The 19,392-nt window shown below is 38.2% G+C and overlaps 1 protein-coding gene across 2 annotated transcripts; it reads left to right on the top strand.

The window, feature by feature from the left end:
• The first annotated feature begins 530 nt into the window (after positions 1–530).
• fam204a (family with sequence similarity 204 member A) lies at positions 531–18,719 on the top strand. Of its 2 annotated transcripts, none has more exons than XM_073482115.1 (7): positions 531–902; positions 1,169–1,253; positions 1,508–1,538; positions 2,453–2,555; positions 4,149–4,238; positions 18,014–18,123; positions 18,330–18,719. In XM_073482115.1, exons 1-7 carry the CDS (start codon positions 648–650, stop codon positions 18,379–18,381), a joined length of 726 nt encoding a protein of 241 aa, XP_073338216.1. In that variant the 5' UTR covers positions 531–647; the 3' UTR covers positions 18,382–18,719. The 2 variants fall into 2 exon arrangements, with proteins under 2 accessions (XP_073338216.1, XP_073338215.1); XM_073482114.1 differs by having other exon boundaries at positions 2,450–2,555.
• Positions 18,720–19,392: the final 673 nt, after the last annotated feature.

Raw genomic sequence — 19,392 nt, 5'->3', positions numbered from 1 at the left:
GATGTGCCTGTGCCAGTGCCAGGGGCTATACAAGATTTGCATGCTAATCATTCTAATAATAATGTAATGCCCAGAGCACTTTGAGCAAATTGCGAACCATTGGTCATAGAAGGAAGCTTATCTCGCCGAGAACATGACACAAATATAGGTTAACATTTGAATGATTCCTGGTAATTCACGGACCTGTCAGTAGCCTGGCTCACCTCAATTAGAAATGCTCCACACCAGCTTGCTCTTGAATTTAGTTGGACCGCTAAAAGTTCGTAAGTGCTTTCTACACGTCTATTCTGAGCTCTAAATATCATTTTAACAAGTAAGTTTACACGATTAAACCGCTCAGCTAGCCAAAAAGCTCAAACTGAACCATAAAACGGTAAACATCACTCAGCCAATGAGAGCTTTTAACTCGTGCTCGTGCTCCACTGCTCAGCCTCTGTGAGTACAGTTCTGATTGGATCGTGTGCTCAACAGTACTAGCTATTAGCCAATCAATGCTTTCTTACAGTAAACGTCACAATGTTTACCCGGAAATGAATTCTCGCTGTAACAACTGCTGTCGGAATCTGTAATTTACCGATTTCTACTCTTTATTTGTGCAGCGAAATTATAAATTACCGTGTAATCTGACTGTATACCACTGACGCGGAATGTACAGCGGACTCCTGCCCAAAGGTTTAACCGAAGACGACCTCAGTCCCGATGACGAGGAGGATGAGCAGGAGGATGATGTTGAGGAGAAGAGGAGGGAGGGTGACAAGTGTGAGGGCTCTGCTGTAAAGTTGAGCTCTGCGGGAGAAAACACAGGCTCAGTGGTGGAAGCACGGTCGACTCACGATGCCAGTGATTCAGATAGTAATTCCCCGACATGCAGTATGCCTGGTATATCCCAGGAAATGTGGCAAGTATGTTGATATGGCATGCAGTGAGCTGAGCTTAGCTTAGCATTCATTGTGAAACACAAACTAGCTGTAGAGTACCTTTGTTGTTGTTGTCTGTAAGTGCAAGCTAATTCTTAAACATTGACATTTACAACTTCTGTTGAATCCCTAGCCCTGCTTGAACCTGAGCTAACAAAATGTGATTCGTGACATGTTTTGGACAATGACTTTGTGAGTCATGATGAAGAGCTGTAGTGCTGTTGTGAATTCAGTTTGTGTGTGTGTTTAAGAAATTTCAGGACCTACAGAAGAAGAATGAGGAAATGAAGATGATGAAGGTCCCCAGACAGAGAAAGAGAAGACGACACAAGAAAGGTGTCTGTCATAACACAATGAAAATGTCATGCTTGATACTGTATGTTGGTGTTGAGCCACAATGAATGCTTCTGTGAGTTTGTATTTTGCTCACTCTTACTTATATTAGACCTTTAGGCCATCCTCTACTGTATTTAATAGATCACCCTATTGGCACATCTGTTGTATTTGTGATTGATTTTGCGTCAAATCCTATCCTATCCTATATAATTGTATCCTACCATCCTTTAACTGTGTCTTGTGTCATTCGACAGGAACAGGAAGTGAGGAACCTACAGAGAAAAGGTACAAAATTATTATGTCCAGCCAAGGAAATACGTTTATACAACAAAATGTGTAATTCTTCCCAAACTATACTGTAACTTCAATACAATCTAACACTACACTGTGTTTCAGTACATGGTATTATATAAGTAATAAACTGTAAACTACATTTACAGTCAGAAAGCTGTAGAAAAACATGTATGTATTGGCAAACCTTCTGCCAGTAGTTTACTACAAAATCAAGAAAATACTATACAATAATTTAGTACATGTATTATTACAGTAACACTGTACCGTAAAGTATATTACAGTGGGAGACTGTAAAATTAACATGAAAATCATTTACAGTGATCTGTGGTAAATGTGTAGCTGCAAGTGTTGACTACCAAAATAAAAAGCTTGTGAATGCTCTCATCACACCTTCAAAACTGCTGGATTTGCAATGACACTATCATTCAAAGATGACATTCTTTAACAAAAAATGAATGCAGTTGATGATGTTCGCTGTAATCGACTGTCCAACACAAACGGGTTACAAGTCTGCAAGCTGATCCTCATATCATATTCACCAGAACTAGAATCAAATGGCTGACGGTAAGGTTAAACATCAGCCTATGGTATGATTAAGAAAATGGTAGTATATGTTTTCTGTAGTAAACATGCAGGAAAGAGAGATCCTTTATAGTTCTAATCATCAACCAGTGTAGCATCATTTAGTTTTCTTGTGTTGAGGAAAGTGTGATGAGGCAGAATAAGCCAACATTATACCTTTTTTACAAGCACTAACATTATCCATGTATCATGAAAAACATGACATATGGATCTGATTTCAGCTAGTGAATGAGTCCATTTCTTGGATGGACAGTGATAGTTTGCCTTATCACAGTGCTGGTCTACATGTAATGAACGTTAACACATATTTTCTCTGTCAGCAGAGAGCGTCAGGAGGAGCGGGAGAAGCACTGGGATGAGCTTAAGCAGTATTTTGGTGTAAATGATCGATTTCACCCCCCTGCATGTTCCAACCCCCCTCCTAAGGTAACAAAGACTTCTGCCTTCCAACTTATCTGCTGAGGTTTAATACTATGTCAGTCGTAGCTGTTAGTAACACCTTCCCATCCTTTGTGTTTCTATGCCACTGTATCCTCTCATTGTTTTATGTGATATGACATTATGGATTAGAAGAATCCTTGTGGAAACTCAACCTGACACTAACATGAATATTAAGGATTATGTTTGGGTACGTTTAGTGATAAGATTAGGATGGATCTCCTTTCTTGTGCAGTTGAGATTAAAGTCAAATGTAGGTGTTTCCTCTGCAAGAAATCGAAATTTTGCTTGACAAAAGAAGAGAGGGTTAGAGTACCTGATACAGCCTCTGTGATTGCCGCTAGAACATTAAAATTAACAGTTAGATAATAAATGAGCATGTAGCACTGCTGAGGAATTCATCATTGAAGAAATTATGACTTAACTTTCTTTCATTTGGATACATTTCTGCACTTAAAGATGAATGAACATTTTCTGCAAAGGCTTGCAAATTGCCAATGAAGCAAAATATTTGCAAGCTTGATGAACATTATAGCTGACCCAGTGAATGGGAACCATTCTCATTTCAATTTGAAATCCTTTTAATGATTATTTTGGAGTATTTTGTGCTTAATTTATCTCTGAGCAGCATAAAATTGAGTTTTTGCTGATTTTAGCCTCATTTTGAATAGGGCAACTATGAAAGGATAAAGGAAATGATTAACAAGCTGAATGAAACAGAACTTGTCACATCAACATAATGAGGCGCTCCTTCTTCCCTCAAATGCAGTTCCTTGTAATTAATATATCATATTTTTTCTACTTCTGCCAAGTCTTTCACACAGTCATTTGAGGAAAAAGCTGTCATAGCAGCCAGATGTGATTAATTCATCTGCTAACAGCATTTCTTCAGTGACCTTAAAAACACATTTCATGGCACAAAGGATGATGGTCTGTCAGTTTGAGGTTTGTTTGTGAGATACAATAGACGATAATTGAGATCACAAGACAGGTTGTATCAGTGTCAGCTTCAGTTTATGTGAAGAATAATAAACTATAAAAAGCAAAATCAAGAGAAAGCAACTAGAGAAAATTGTTATACTAATTCTGCGTTTTTAAACCTGATGCTATTGTCCCTGTACTTTTACTACTGAGTCAAGGCCCTCAAACAATACATCAGAGGAGACACAATAATAATTACAGCCTCTTTCTAGTGTATTTTTTAGCATGATGAAATTTTGGGAGCTGCAGAAATCTGGTGCTCAGCTTCCTCAGATAGGCTCGTCACAGCAGAACTGCCTTGCCATCAGTAATCGGGGGCTTCTCTGCACCCCCTCTGCTTAGGCCTGTAATGGAAATGTGTAATTAAAGAGTCACATTTATGTTTGGTAATCTCCTGTAGCATTTCTAAGATTTCCCCACTAATATCCAATCAAAAAGGTTTTCATTTGTGAAGGGAAATCTACATATTTGTAGTAATGGCAATCATATTAAAAATAAGGCCCTGGGGACTTTTGAAGTTACTCTTTGATTTTTTTTTCCCTCCCTACCCCTATTTCGAGAAAAAAAAAAATCTGAATTTTTTTCCCCCCTCTTCTGCAGTCCGGCCTAGAAAAGAGCATAGAGAAGGCCATAGCTGAAGGGGACATTGCAAAGGCGGAGGAGATGAGCGACAGACTCGCCACTCGAGAGGTACGTTGTGCTGATAAGAGATCTTTGGGGTGCTCCTGCTGTGACAAATCAGGCTAATGGATCCGTGGCCATTTCTGCTGCAAAGACATAGAGGAACAAAAACACACGCAGACACCCACCATTCAGTCCTGCAGCCCTTTTCCATTGAGTTAATGGAAAGCCCTCCCCTTAGTTTTGAAGTGCTGCAGTGTCTAAAGGACTTTTGGCTCTGCTTTTTAATGAAGGGTACATTGCTTTCAAGCCAACTGTTAAATCATTCTCCAGGTAAGAGTTTCATACCTTTGAAGTGTACATGTCCCTAAATGCAGTGCCTGAAGTTTTGTAACTAACCGCCTTGGCAGGCATCAAGGATCAAGTGGTTTGAAACTAATTTAGCATAAAATGTAGCCCACACACACATATAATTGTGGTTAAAAAGACATACAGCTGCGGTGTGACTTCTCCACTGGGGCGATTGCCGTACTTTGAGCATCAAAGTTAAACTTCTTTGTTTCATGATGCATGTTGCTCACAGCATCCCATAAGCTTTTTCATCTTGTGCAGTAATAGTAGCAACACAAACATGTCGAACACTGTGGGCTCAGATACATTGTCGCTCCTACGTTGCAATCGAGTTGAGTAGGGGGGGTCTGCTGGTTCAGGAAATATTTGCCCCCACTCTGAATTGCAATTTCACATTTTTTCTTTTAATAATATATCCATTTACAACACTGAAACAAGGAAATCTCCCGTTTAATGCACTGATCCTATCAGGGCTGCACGATACAATATATTACAATTGTTTTTGACACATATTGTGATTTGATTGGTGGGAATGATAATTTTTGTATCACAATTTTCCTTTTCACTGAAAAAACACTAAACAAAATGTTCTAACATCAAAAACCAGATTTGTAGGCCAGAGCATCTCGGCAGTGCTACAGTACTGTGCTGTTTCGTCACACATTTTACCTTCATTAGAAAATCACTATTTGGATATTGCACTTGGCAGTATTGTGATTTTGCAAATATTTAGATTAATTGTGCAGCCCTAGATCTTATTGTACCAGTTTTAATGATTGAAACCTAGTTTCCTCGAAATCCTATTTTGTCTGGCAGCTTATCATGGGTATAAAAAATACAATACCCATAAGCCTCTGTCACCAATGCTATAGAGGAGTGGAGAGTCAGAGACTTGTAGGGAATTCAAAACCCTTCGTTGTTGCATTTGTGAACAAATCATTGTGCTATAGTTGAAAGAAATATGCTTATTCACTTTCTAGTAAAGAGTTAAAATAAGAAGATTGATATCGCTGTCATGTCTGTACACTGAATGTGAAGTTTCAGCCAGCAGCCAGTCAGCTTATCTAAGCACAAAGAATAGAAACAAGAGGAAATAGCTAGCCATTGGTACTTTTACAAAATATAAACACAATGAGATTTTTGATAAATAATCATCAGTAATGTGGATATAATGACTGAGTGGGTAAAGGCAAGTATTAGAACAATTAGAATAGTCTGGTAAGTTCAGTAAAGTACAACACTTTAGCCTTATGCAGCCTTTAAAACCAGGAAAAGACGACACTTATGACATATTATAGTATATGATATGAGCGATATTCCAAATCTAAGACAATATGTATAGTCTCATGTCAAGATATCAATGTAATATTGGTATAATTTCCAGCCCTATTTTGTACCAGTGATTATACCAGATGGGTTTCATCCCAATCCAAAATGTATAAATGGTCTAATATTGTCCATGAAAAAAATGAATGAATTCCCTTAGGTATCCAGGCTCCTTCCACATCACAACACAGTAACAGTGAATCAGAAATAGACAGTAGAAAATTTGAGACTAGATGTGTCACCCAAAAAAGGATATTCAGCAAGAAATGACATCACAATTGTAAACAGTGAGTATTTGTGAAATTGTATCTTGCAGCTTGTTAAAGGAAATGTTTTGTACTCTCAGTAAATCTTTTCCTGGAGAACCTCACCCTCTTGAATGAATAAGTAGGCTCCTAAAACAAGGATCTGTGTTAAAAAATGAAAAAAATCAGTTGTACTATTCGTTGAATTGGCATTACATGCGTAGCCGTGGTATCTCCAGTGTGTAATAGACATTAGTGTGCAGCATCAGAGCCCTTTCATATTCCCATCTTAACAGCTAGCAGAATGGTCAAATATGGGGGGAGTTAAATGAAAGCTCTTGTGAGTGGCACCTGCGCTGTACTTTCAGAAAGCCTCTTAGAGCGCTGCTGGATTGGTTTTAGCCTGAGCCGAGGTTCTCGCCTCCCTGGCACCTGCCTCGCGTCTTGCCAGAACCGTGATGGGACGTGACAGCAGTCTGGCAGCAACAACTCATTGTTTAGCAGTGATAACTTCATTTCACGAGAGTATAGTCAATTGACCATTTTGAAATCCCCCAAACCGAGGTGACGTAAAGTTCTTTATCTATCACTTTTGAGTACAAAGAAAGGTAGTGCTGAAAATATGGAAAATATACAGAGAAGAGGGAGCTAAAAGCCAAAAAGTTTGAAGGATTCTGAATCAGTTAGAAAGGATTATATTAAACAGTGCAGCCTGTAATGCAGATAGCATTAGGACCGACATGTTTGTTTACAGCACTCCTGCTCACTTTTGACAGGAGTACTGTGACAAACATTTAGAGGATCAATAATCCCCGCTGTGGCCAGAATCAATTTCAAGGTTATAATTGAGTGGCTCATTTGGTACGGAATGGCTTAGATGTTTAATTTGTTTACGGTCATAACACCAAGACATGATTGTGGCAGGCTTTACACCGGAAGAATGGAAACAGGTTTTCTTCGCAAAAAATGCAAAAGCATTCTGACAGCTGTGAGAAACTAAAGAGGCCTGTATGTCCCTCTAGGCATTGTTTTGTAAAGAAAATGCTGGTACATGTTGGATGACATTGTTTCAGTATATTTTCATCCTCAATCTAACGGTTTCCCACTTATCTCCTCCAAGCAAAGAAAAACGGAAGGAAGATAGAGAGCTTGCTGTCAGAATCCCTCCTTTTATAAGACGGAAATGTTTGTTTCTGCTGTTTTGAGCTCCTTCAAATCAATTAATGATTTCCATTTGCTCTACTTTCTTCTTTTAATCTGAACATTAAAACAATTTGGTAAAAACCTGTTTTGAAGGCTCCTTACAAATTCGGAGATATGTTTTCTTTCATCTGTCAAACTTCTGAGACGCACTGCCTGGATATTGCAGGTTGAGGTTTTTTATTCTCATTACCGTTTTTAAATATTTCCCGAGGCTGTAAGTCTTTGTTTTAGATGAATTCATGGAGACATGCTCCGTTTTAAGTGAAAGTATTAACGCCCACGATGATGGTGCAAAGAAATCACATCCCCTTTTAGGTAACAAAATATTATTTATGTCTGTATTGCTTAGACAAAGCTCCCTAATGTATTCCTTTAAACTGTGCAGATAGGGTTTTTTTTTCTCATAAAGATGTCCGTTGATCCTTCTCAGCACGTTTAGATTGCTTTTCACAAGCCTTAGAAGACACAAAATAATGTAAAAAGCTTCTTTCCTCTGAGTAGTCCTAGTGGTTCAGTAGATTAAAAGGTGTATGTCCTCCAATTAAGATGACTGAGTCTCCATCCTTTGATTACTGCACATTATTTTACACTGCTGCAAGTTGTATATGGGCTAATTCAGTAATTGGCATAACATGGAGTGACTGACACATATAGAATAAACGGCTGACAGCCCGTCAGGAGGCTTGATAGCATCCAGCAGCTCATATTTGACAGATTGATTTTGCAGCTATTCCTGGTAAATGAGCCAGAGCAAAAAGCTGATAACTCATCAGTACTACACAGCACAGTGGCGCTTCCCATGTCATCCAAAGTGTGTAGTGTGATCTACAGGAAAATTTGTAATGTATTGGTTCCAGTTGGTTTGGTTTTATTCTGTTTCAGACAATGCACAAATAAGGGCCCATTCAGACAGAATCAGCATTGCAGCAAAAACGCAGTTCCTCCCATTCATTTGAATGAGGGTAGTGTGTTGAGGCTGCAGCAGTGTGAACCGCAGTGGGAGAAATGCAGTCAGCTGTTGCAAAAAAGTTGAAACAGAATCAACACAAACAATCACGAGTAGGACCAGCAGCTAGTAGAACTGCAACATAGCAGCTTCTCCTTTGTTGTTCAATGGCGATTGGCAAAATGATTTTCATTGCGTCACTGCCAACTTCTAGATCATCAGGATTAAAGTCCACAACATTACATAACACAAACGGGCCATGAAAGGACACTCCCACAATGCTGCACAACAATGTGGCTAATCATCGCCTAATTTGGTCTGAATGAGGCCTCAGGCACAAGTACTTATCGCCTCTTTTAAGCTGTTTTTAAAAACTGTAATAGATTCCAGTTATCCAACTTTATCTGCTTCATTGTTCCAAACTTTCGGATTGAGACCCAATAGAACCATATCTATAAATTTTGGCTGAATATTATATTATATTATATTTATGCTGGTCTTTAGTATACTCAAACACAGGTAAATACATTGAACCCTATTGCAATCTTTCCCAAATTTGACACATACATTTTGAACTTACAAAGCCAAATTGTCAGCATACAGAAAACGCTCAGTCATCTACAGATTTGATATAATATACATACTGTGTATTAGGAAAAATAAAGGTCCAAAGATTGATCCTTGTGGAACTCCTCACATGACCACTCCTACATCTGATAAAGTATCATTCATATCTATATAATGAATAAGATTACATAAGTATGATTTAAACTACTGCTGAAATGTTTTGAAGCCTCTACCATTGCCATGTTCATCGATGTTAGAAGGAAGGAGACGTTGCGTTGGCTACATGGAGAAAGAGGCAAAAGACGGAAAAGGAGAAAGGAATATATCTCCTGTATGGCAATTGAGAAGCCTACAATACAATAATAGCAAAGTATACAGGTCGATAACGACTTCTTGAAGTTTGATAACCCAACTGCGATGTCAACGTTTCAAATATTCTGGGTAATTCTTACTGATTTTGAACAGTGCTAATTTAAGTTAGATCAAATAAAATGATTTAATGTCTCAGGATTCTCTTGAAGGTCAATTTGAACCATATCATTTTGTGTTTTAATTCAGCACTGTACGCTGCTACTGCTACTGTACAGTACTGTCTTTGTAATCTCATTGTAGTAAGCCATACAACATTATCCTTACAACAAATAATTACTCCTTCGTTCTTTTTTCTCTTTGTAAAACAGAGCCACTGAGGTCTTTTGAAATAGTCAGGAGCTGTAGTTTATATATAGTAAGTGGGTATATTTCACCACAAAAGACTGTCACACCATGTTAGAGCTTACAGTTCCCCCATAGCACTCATCATAGCTATTAGGGTGGCATTACCACTTCAAAACAGAAACTCTCTTAGGCTGTCACAATAGGGGGTGTCAAGTCCATTTCATGACTTCCAGGAGCTAAAGAATATGAAAAAGAAAAGGTAGTTGCATGCCTGCTGGCCTCTCCTAAACCAACAGGAAAGAAACAGGCCTGCAAATGGCACCAGACACACAGAGGAACATATACAGTATGTTCTGAAAGGAAGTTTTTTCTTTTCAGTCCATATAGTGCAAAAGGGTACTATAGAGGAACTGTATACTGCAGACATACCTGGTGTTGAGCTTCTGAAACAGTTTTATAATATAAGGATCAGTGTTTTGTCTAGTTGTACAAAGTGTCAACCATGCTAGTGCAATCCTTCCCACAACAGAATCAAGTCAGTTTTAAATGGACCTTTATTCAGATTATGTTACCTAAAAGTTATTAATTCAATCCTTGATTTACTGGCTGTAATCCAGTTCAGGTCTCATTCAGGTTCAACTGTTGACCCTGACCTTTAATATCCAGCCCAGTAATGTTCACAGGTGTTATGAATAAAAATGTTTGCCTCATCTTCTACTGCAATAGAATGTGTGTCATAAAGGGTGACACACATTTTTGACCAGTGGCTTCCTGTACTCTGGATGACCTTTGACTAGAGGACCTAAAATTACAACCTGTTTTTAAGTCTGATTAACCCAATAAGTCTGAATTGTTCAAAAACTGCTCCTTCTTAATAGTTGGATCACTTAATATACAATAATTAACTATATGAATATGTATTAACTGGAGCCATTTATGGTTTCTGTAGCGTTTGAACCCGAGGATGGTTATAATATCCCTCATTATGTTCCAGCTCGTATTTCAATAGAGGCAGCTGCTGAAAGGGAAAGCCCCACTGTCCTTGAAATCTACCCTTTGGAAAGCCTCGCTTAAATGCTGTGAAACAAAGGTGGCGAAGCATTTTGTCGGAGAAGACATGGTGGCTTAGTTGAAACAAAGAGCTGAACTAAGAGTGTTTCATGATATTCATGTTATTTAACACCTTTTTTCTTCTCACCACCTTCTCTCTGCCATGCCCCGTGTTTGTAATCAAAAAATTAATGAGCGCTGCTTTTGTGGAAAGTGGGCTTTATCAGATTCTGACTTTCCCCGCCCCGCATCAGAGTCGGAGGCTGACTCTGTCTCCCCTGCCAGCCCCCCCAGGCCACCTCGCAGAGAGTTTAGGGAAACTCTCCTCTTTGTTCATTTTTCCTTCAGCATAAGCAATTTATCACTGAATGAACTTTTATTGTATCTCTGGATGACTCACATTAAATTTTCGCCCATTAATTTTGAAATGGATTTTGAAATGGGTACTAAGCTTTTATCAAATGCCTGGGAATCTCATTTGGATTATTGTATTTCATTAATTACTTGATAGACAAAGCATACTTTTCAATGTAGATTTGTGTGCTGTTTAATTAATTAGCATGTTTTCTCTTTTAATTAAAGCCATTTTTTTAAATTAAAGCCCACAGCAAAACACATATATAATTTGTTTGTAATTAGGCCTTAATTGGTGGTAGTGGAAGCTTAGCACCCTCGGTTTCTTTTTTCATGATTGCCATTTTATTGCCAGTCACTCATTAATTAAACTGTTTTTTCTAATTAGCTTATAAAACTGTTGATGGCATATTATTGTAAGTGTGAGTTCAAAGCTTGCTAATAAGCCTACCCTACTCAGAAGAGGCAAGATAATGGAATGTGCACAAAGCAGGCGAACTTTCAGAGATTTTTTTTTTGTCTACTCCCTAAAGATGACATGTCATGTGTATCTAGCATCAGATTACTGGAAGAGAAAATGGAGGCACGGCTGTTCTACTATGCCCTCCCTGGAGTGGCTTTCTTTTTGCTTGCCATGTAATTCTGTTTGTCAAAGTGGAGGCAAGATTACAAAACGCTCTTATGAGGCTGCCCCATGAAACACTGAATGAAACAGTGTGTGAACACAGAAATATGTAAATGCATGCGGTAATTATTTATATATTTTTTTTAGCTTTTTATGGAAAATTGCCATATAGTAATCACATTGTGATTTGTTTAACAGTGGTTTTGCTGTTGCTGAATTTAGTGTTGAAGCCGCCATTGTCGGAGTGATTCAGAGAATGTAAGTTTCCAATAAACTCCGAAGCAACTATTAGTTGAGGAACCAATGAGTAAATTGACCAGTGTTGAGATGTAACTAATTGCATTTACTCAGGTACTGTACCTAAGTACGAATTACAAAATAAAAGTGCAAATTCTTCTTATTCGTCATCACCTGTACAAACATTTTGTGAAAAACTCACCTTGCAATGTTGCCAACATGTACACAAAAATACATGAAAGTATGCTGCTTGAGTGTGATGTGTGACATTTTTTTAGCGATTTGACTAATTTTAGTCTGAGTAAATTTTCACATACACAACAATGGGAAATCATGAAACCCACCCCTCTTTGGACCCTTATTACTTCATTAAATTTCCACATAGAAAAATGTATCAAACTGTTTTGGTCTGACTTCTACTTTTTGAGCTATGAGAGTATTTTTGATGATAAGTTTAAGCTTACAAGCTGTCATCAGCCTCTCATGGAGCTATTTTTAATGTCGACCATTTTGTCCTTTTAAAACGGGACATATCAAACAGCAGCTTTAAGGTAGATGGTACTATGATGATATCAACAATGCTTTGATACCTGCTGTGACCATGGTCTTTGCCATTGATGCAACCACTGCTATTAATACTTTTGGTATTAGCACTCAGGCCACTGCCTGTAGTAGTAGGACTATCACTGCCACAGATGCTATTAGCCACAGTGCTTCAGGTACTCCTGCATTAACGCTACTATCAAATCCAGCATCTGGCAACCATGCAGTGCTCCCTCACATCCACTTGGCAAACACAGAGTCAGAGTCAGAAAACTGATTACTGGGATATTTTCTTATTTTTTAATTTAATTTCATGCCAATTTATACTTTGACTACGACTACAATTCAGAGAGAAACATTGAACTTTTTCCTCCACTACATTTATTCACAGCTCTAGTTACTACTTAGTTTATAGATTCAGAGTTTCTGTGCAAAACATATGATGATCTTATAGAATACCATGCATGATTATATATAAGTAAGAAGTATTAGAGCTGAAAGAATTAGCCAATTAATTAATTAGTCCTTTAATAAATTTTTCATGCAAAGGGACAAACATCTCTTGATTCCACCTTCTAAGATGTGAGGATTTGCTCTTTTACCTTGTCTTAAATTACAGCAAACTGAATAATTAAAGTTTTGACCATTGGTTGGAAAAATGAGAAATTTGAATGTAAAAAATAAGTAAATCACAACCTTATAGGAAACGGTAAAAAAATGATCTCCACAGTAAAATGTTGCTCACACATTCATGCATCAGGAAGAATAATCTAATGAACATTATTTAATAGTATAGCACCCACAGGGACGTTTGCACTGAGTACTTTTGTTGCTTTAAGTATATTTTGATAATTACAGTTAAATCCGTTTAGTTAAGGAACATCTTCAATACAAGATTTTTACTGGAAATGGAGTATTTATGGTGTGATTTTACTACTTTTACTTAAGTAAGTAAGTGATGTCCTATTATCTTCTGGTTAATTTGCATTCTTTGTGTTTATTCCAGTCTATTACTTCACTTGTGTCAAGTAACTGAATGAAACTTTGTATTCCTTCCCCTTAAATGCGATATGGGTGGTATTGATTGACCTCTTGATCCTTTGACCTTCCCACTGTTGCTGAAACACTGAGGCTTTACAGCCAGAACCACATTTTTCTTCCCCCCTCCGCCTCAGTTCTAAGAAATTATGCTGAAATAACACACGAGCTGCCTAATCTGATATTCATTCCTTTCTTATATAGCCCTGCTTTCCAAAGTTGACTAAGGCCACATTATTTAGGCATTAAGGTAGTGTGATAAGGGAATTAGGCTGGTCATTAATCGTTTACACGTCAAATGCAGCAGAGCAGCTCGGGGAGGTGATTTAGCGAGGCAAAGCCATATAGCCCATGTTAATCCACCTCTCACACGTTTTAATTGGAAGAGGCTTCCTGGATAGGAAATTTATGAATGGGTTTAAGGCCATTTCTTCCTTAAAGCCATCATTTATTTCTTATTGTTAATAGGAGCTTTAACACTTTATCCACACGGAGATGTATTTTTCCTCATCTTTCATTCAGCTATTGTCTTTTTGCACTTGCTGTTTAATTGCCACAGTGTTTTTGTAAACCCTGCGCTGCTCATAAAGATTTCCAAATGCTTCTTTCATTTATCAAACACCTCAGAAATGATGCAACAGAACAGACACACAAACGAAAACAGAGTGTGAAACTGTCATTAAGATAGACTTGGTTTATCTTGTGTATGGCTTATACAGCAGCAATGCAGATTTTCTTTTTTTTTTCTTTTTTTTCTTTTTTGGATTGAGGCCCCATGTTTGGGTCTCCACTTGAATCTCCATGACGACCCAAACATGAATGAACAGAAAACGGTACTATTGACTTAACCCTCCTAGTGGCCTTAAGCTGCTGCTGCTGCTGCAGTGCCAGCATTGTGCACCGTGATTTTTTTTTTTTTTTTGCCCTCAAATCTTCCAAAGGTCAGAGTATTAATCCTCTGAATAAACCTTGTATATAACAGGGCTGCGCCCAGGCCACACAAGAGAGACACACCAGGCACAGAAACATGGCTGTGATGGACACTTAATTGTATATTAATGTGTGATGGAGTGGGAAGAATTGCCTTTTAGGAGCCACATAAACAAAGAATGCAGGAGGTTTCCTGTCTCCTGCTTTTATTCCAGCTTTGTACTTTCATTCTTATTTTTTCACCAGCCTCTGATGTGAGAGGATTTGGCACTAAGATGCACGCAAGGGGAGGGGGAAAAAATCCTGAAAAGTGGATCAAAAAAGTAAATGAAAAATAATGTCATATTACTGAAAATATGAGAGGCTAATTTGTGCCGACTTTTTGCTAATTTTGTTCTCGCCACAGAAAGAGGAGCCGTCACCTGCTCGGCGCCACAGCGCTGACAGTGCCAGTGATCCATGAAATAAGCTGCCGCTGGCTTTGTTCAGATAAGAATGAACAAATCTGCACAATGTACTGCTCTCGGAATCTCATTTTCATACTTGCATGCAGGCTAAAAGAAATAAGCTGTTTGCAGGCTTGATTAATCAGACATTTGAGGGTTTTTTTTTTGTCTCTTTGATCTGCTCTGTCTCCTAGGTAACTTGGTTGACATTAATGTTGAGCCCCAGTAAAGACAATCAGGGATTGTAGACTAAACTGATAAAAAAAAGGGAAAAAAATTAAAGACCTTTAATGCTTTAAATGTAGTAAACGCTATGTTGTGAATTTAAAAGAGGGGGAAATGAGGGGCATGGAAGTGGGTTTTAATTTTGCTCTTGGAATGTTTGGGAAGGCGTGTTTTCAAGACCTTTTGCATTTCAAATGCAACCCCACAGGAGAGCAGGTTAATGTGGGTAATCCCAGTGTAGAAAAAAAGAAAAATCTCTGTCTGTAAATCTCCAAATGAAACCATTTAGCATCATGCAGTTTCATTTGATTTGCTCCTAGAATGAGCCAATGGGATCTTTTTTTTACAAACACAGAGAGCAGGAGCTGCTCTCAGATTTGTCAACAATTTAATAAACGGCTTGTTTATAATCTCTGCGTGCATCGCAGACACTCAGAAGCATTTAGCACCTACACCATTCCAACAAGGAGCAGGGAAAACCCTGGCGTGGTTTTATCTGCTCGCAAATCTCCTACAAATGTAAGAGCAATCACCAGTTATAACTCTCTTTAAGAGGAGAAAACATCATTTGAGGAATTTAAAACCTATAAAATGGCAAAGAACTGGAGAACTGTCATAGTATGTGCGCTTCAGGCTGTGCAGACGCTTTCACAAATCTTCCAGTGACTGTATAGATGAATGCCTTGAGGGCCCAGCCGGAGCCCAGTACTTGCAGCCAGCCGAAGCCCTTATCTTAAATCCAAGCAAAGTACCATTAATCTTTTTGAAAGACCTTTATGGCTTTTAATGTATCCCAAATTAGAACATTTTACACCCTTGGTTCCTGAAATATGGTGATAAAAAGCCTTTAGAGTTTAATTTTTCCTGCCTGCTCGCTCTGACCTGCTTAATCCCAGCATGCATTAGGAGATATTTTAGTTTCAGTCTTTCTAATAAAGTTTATCCCACTTAATTATAATTGAAACATTTTTTTTCCAGCAGGTCTTTTTTTTTTCAAGTGGCGCAGTGGTGGCACATTTCTTCATTACCTTAAGACTTTCTTTCCCCCCTGATTGTACTGTGAATATTACAGAGAATTACCCAAAGGTTTGGTGAAATTGTTCCAAGTTGTTTATCAAAGTTTGCCTTTGCTTGAATAATAAACCTATCTCAGGAGTGACAGAGGAGGCAGGATTTTTCTCTTTGTTTCCCGTGCTTCTGTGTGACTGGGGTTATTGGGATTATTCTGCTTCACAATACATACGTCCTCCCTGGGATTTGAATGTTTGCTTCTTGCAGTCACGGTCATTCTCTTCACTTCTGATTTCAGGGACTGCCTGCAGTACTCCAAACAGAAAAGTCTCTTTTACACTGGTGATGAGCGAGAAATGCCGTTGCAACGTTTTCGACACGGAGGGGAAAAATGTCAAAATGCTGAACGTTGCTTCTCATTGTTTATTTATTCACTTGTTTCATTTGCACATTAAACAAGAAAAAAAGAAGTAATCAAAAAGAAACAATGTGCGGGAGAGACTATAAGCCAGGAGCTTAAAAATATGACTTCCTCTTAAAACACCTCAAACAAAAGGCAAAATAGATTAGAATAATTTTAATAAAACAACGCCCCTGTAATTTATGGAGCTATGGGGCACTTCAGCCCCCACACAAAACACACACACAGAAATAACTCACATATTCAACACTTACATTTCTGAGCACTGTTAATGTATTTATACTTCACCTTTATTTTTCACTGGGTATTGCTTGAGCGCTACCTCAAATATGTTGGGTGTTGCAGATTATAAAACCAGCTTGTAGGGTAACATTTTTAAAGAAAAAACACAAGAAGCACTTCAGAAATCTTAATCTCAACTACTGACTCTTTTCATTATTGATTTATCTGCCAATTGTAAAATATTACTGTCACACCTTCCCAGAGCCCAAGTTAGCATCTTCAAATCGCTTGTTTTGACTGAATCCCAAATCCAAAGATATTTACTTCCTATCAAAGAAGGCTAAAGCATCAGCAAATATTAATTTTTGAGAAGATGGAATCAGTTTATTTTCAGCATTTTTTCTGGCTTAATGACTTAGAGGATTTATCGATTATCAACATTTTCTGTTGATTGACCAAGGGAGTGTTTACTAGACAAGAAACTTAAAGGTGCACTATGTAGTTTTGGGGAAGACATTTTAATCAGAAGATTGACTGATTTAGTCAATTTATGCCTAAACAAACTCAATAAACAAACTCTTTGTTTTCATGACTGAATAAACTGAAAAAACTGTCAAGGAACTAAACTAAATGAACAACATCATTTCATACTGTTTAACTTTGTTTATATTTGGCGGACCCTGCCACCTTTGCTTCAAACAGTGTTCTGGGGACCTTATTTTCCTCTGAGAACAGCTTCTTTATTCAGTTATAGAAAAAATAAATTACCATTAATATTGTAAATATTCAAATTCAGTTAGAATTTCTTCTCCAAAACTACATAGTGCCCCTTTAAGTTTGACAGAGGAACAGTTCATACCTATACATTACAGACAGTTCATACTGAACACATAAGAAAAACCATAAGATGTCTTGAGGAGAAGAACTGATTGTCATTGCAAAAGTATTATTGCAGTTGGAGAGTAAAAAAAAAGACAATTAGCAAAGTTTTCAAGATGCAGTGAAAACAAAGTCATGTATTAACATTAATACATCAGTATATGTTCATTGCACATGTAAAATTTCCTTATATTCCTTTTCAAGCACCTGTTTTGTGTTGTATTTGTATTTTCACACTGTTGTGCTGCTGCTTCATCGTGTACGTTTGTTTTTATGCTGCAGAAAACTGTAAGACATCAGTTTGAGTTATTTTCTGTGACATACTGTATGTTATACCCAAACTCCAGTCCTAATGTCCTGTAAGATTTGTTAAATTCTAGGATTTTAGGATAGCATGTCTGTTGTTCAGCTCAATAACAGTTTTGTCTGTGGTGTGGAGGAGGAGGCAGCACTGAGAAGCAGAGACACTGACGAGAAGCCACCCTGACACATCAGTCAGAAAGCTTTTTCCTTCCACGGACTGATTTCCATTCTCTAATGGGCCTCTCCTCTGTCTGCCTCTAAATAGCTTGCTGTGAATATCGCTCAAGCCGCTGATTGCCGTGACTTTGTGCAACGCAAACAGGAAGAGGAAGCTTTGAGGGCAGCGCAGAAAAGGAAGAAGGAAATAGCCTGGGGGTACGACGTCTTCTCTCTCTGTCCTCATGTTTATGTTTGCCATCATATCTGCCATGTGTGACACTCTGGGTTCAAGTTGAGTTAAGATAGAGCCACTGAAACCTGCATTAGCTGCACTTTGAATGATTACTCATGCAGAGATTGAAGTTGACAGCTAAAATGTATTCATAAAGGCTTCAGTAATTTCATGTTTTTCTGTGTTGCAGGTTTGAAGCTAAAAAACGATGGGAAACCAAAAGCAACATGGGCTTCATGTGACAAACACGGAGCAAGAGGAGAAAGACTGTTTATTTATTTTTAAAGTCAATTTGATAAAAAATAATGTTTTTAATGGCGGACTGATCCCGTTTCTCTTCATTCTCTTTGTATATTTTGAAGACTTCACTACAGCAGAGTGTGAGAGGGGGAAAAAGTCAGACAGTTGGCTGAGGAAAAACCAATCCAGCGAGTACAAGAAAGAGAAGAATTATGGAGCATTCAAATTAATTCCTAAGGCGCCCATTGGTGTCTGTATTGTGTTATTTTTCATTACATTTCAGTGATTTGAGCGTTCTGGCCTTTTTTTTCCCCCTTCAAATTAAATCTGGTGTACATTACTGGATGATGCGTTTATTTATTGCTGTAAAGTGGGTTAATCATGAAGGCGCTCCTTTCTTCTTCCGAGGAAGAGAAAGGAAAGATTAGGGCCCTAATGCAATGTACAGGATAATGTGCGATAGGATTTGGGAGTAGAAAATGAAATTTGGCTGCTGTAAACAGTTGTGAGCAGTTGTAAACTGGAAGTTGGGTAAACGTCATGAGGAGGGGGGGTTGAGACATGAAACAGAGGCTTTGCTGTTGGCCCTCACCCATGCTGGGAGACATGCTATTGTATCTCAGCCTGAACAAGAGGCACGCGCTGTTTCTCGAAGCCTACACTCGCCGCTTATTGTGTGATGAGCTCTCCTCAGCATCTGTAAACTCGTCTAAAACCGTCGATTCCTCTCGCTGTTACTTTGATCTTTTTTTTGATCTGCAGCGTTTGCCTTCGCAGCTACTAGCACGTCTGAAATGCTCATTCAGATTCCAGGAAGTGTTAATTGCAAACAGCATGCAAAAAAGCACAAGAATGATAATTACTTTTATTCATAATGCTTGCTTATATTTTTTTCCCCAACCATAGAAAATGATTACTTTGCTTCAAGGTAATGAGAATTAAAATTAATCCACCTAAGTTGTTTGCATTGCACATATTTGGGCACTTTGTCCCCCGGTGAGGAGCAGTATCTC

This window comes from Pagrus major, chromosome 15 (genome assembly GCF_040436345.1).
Source record: "Pagrus major chromosome 15, Pma_NU_1.0".
In the NCBI taxonomy this organism is placed as follows: Eukaryota; Metazoa; Chordata; class Actinopteri; order Spariformes; family Sparidae; genus Pagrus; species Pagrus major.
This window is presented reverse-complemented; position numbering and strand designations above follow the sequence as displayed.

Bases quoted from the DNA above. Each gene is read 5' to 3' on its own strand.
- fam204a (XM_073482114.1), top strand. From the start codon at position 648: ATGTACAGCGGACTCCTGCCCAAAGGTTTAACCGAAGACGACCTCAGT. The intron at 2,556-4,148 runs GTAACAAAGACT...CCTCTTCTGCAG, and splicing joins GTTCCAACCCCCCTCCTAAG to TCCGGCCTAGAAAAGAGCAT. The intron at 18,124-18,329 runs GTACGACGTCTT...TCTGTGTTGCAG, and splicing joins AAGAAGGAAATAGCCTGGGG to GTTTGAAGCTAAAAAACGAT.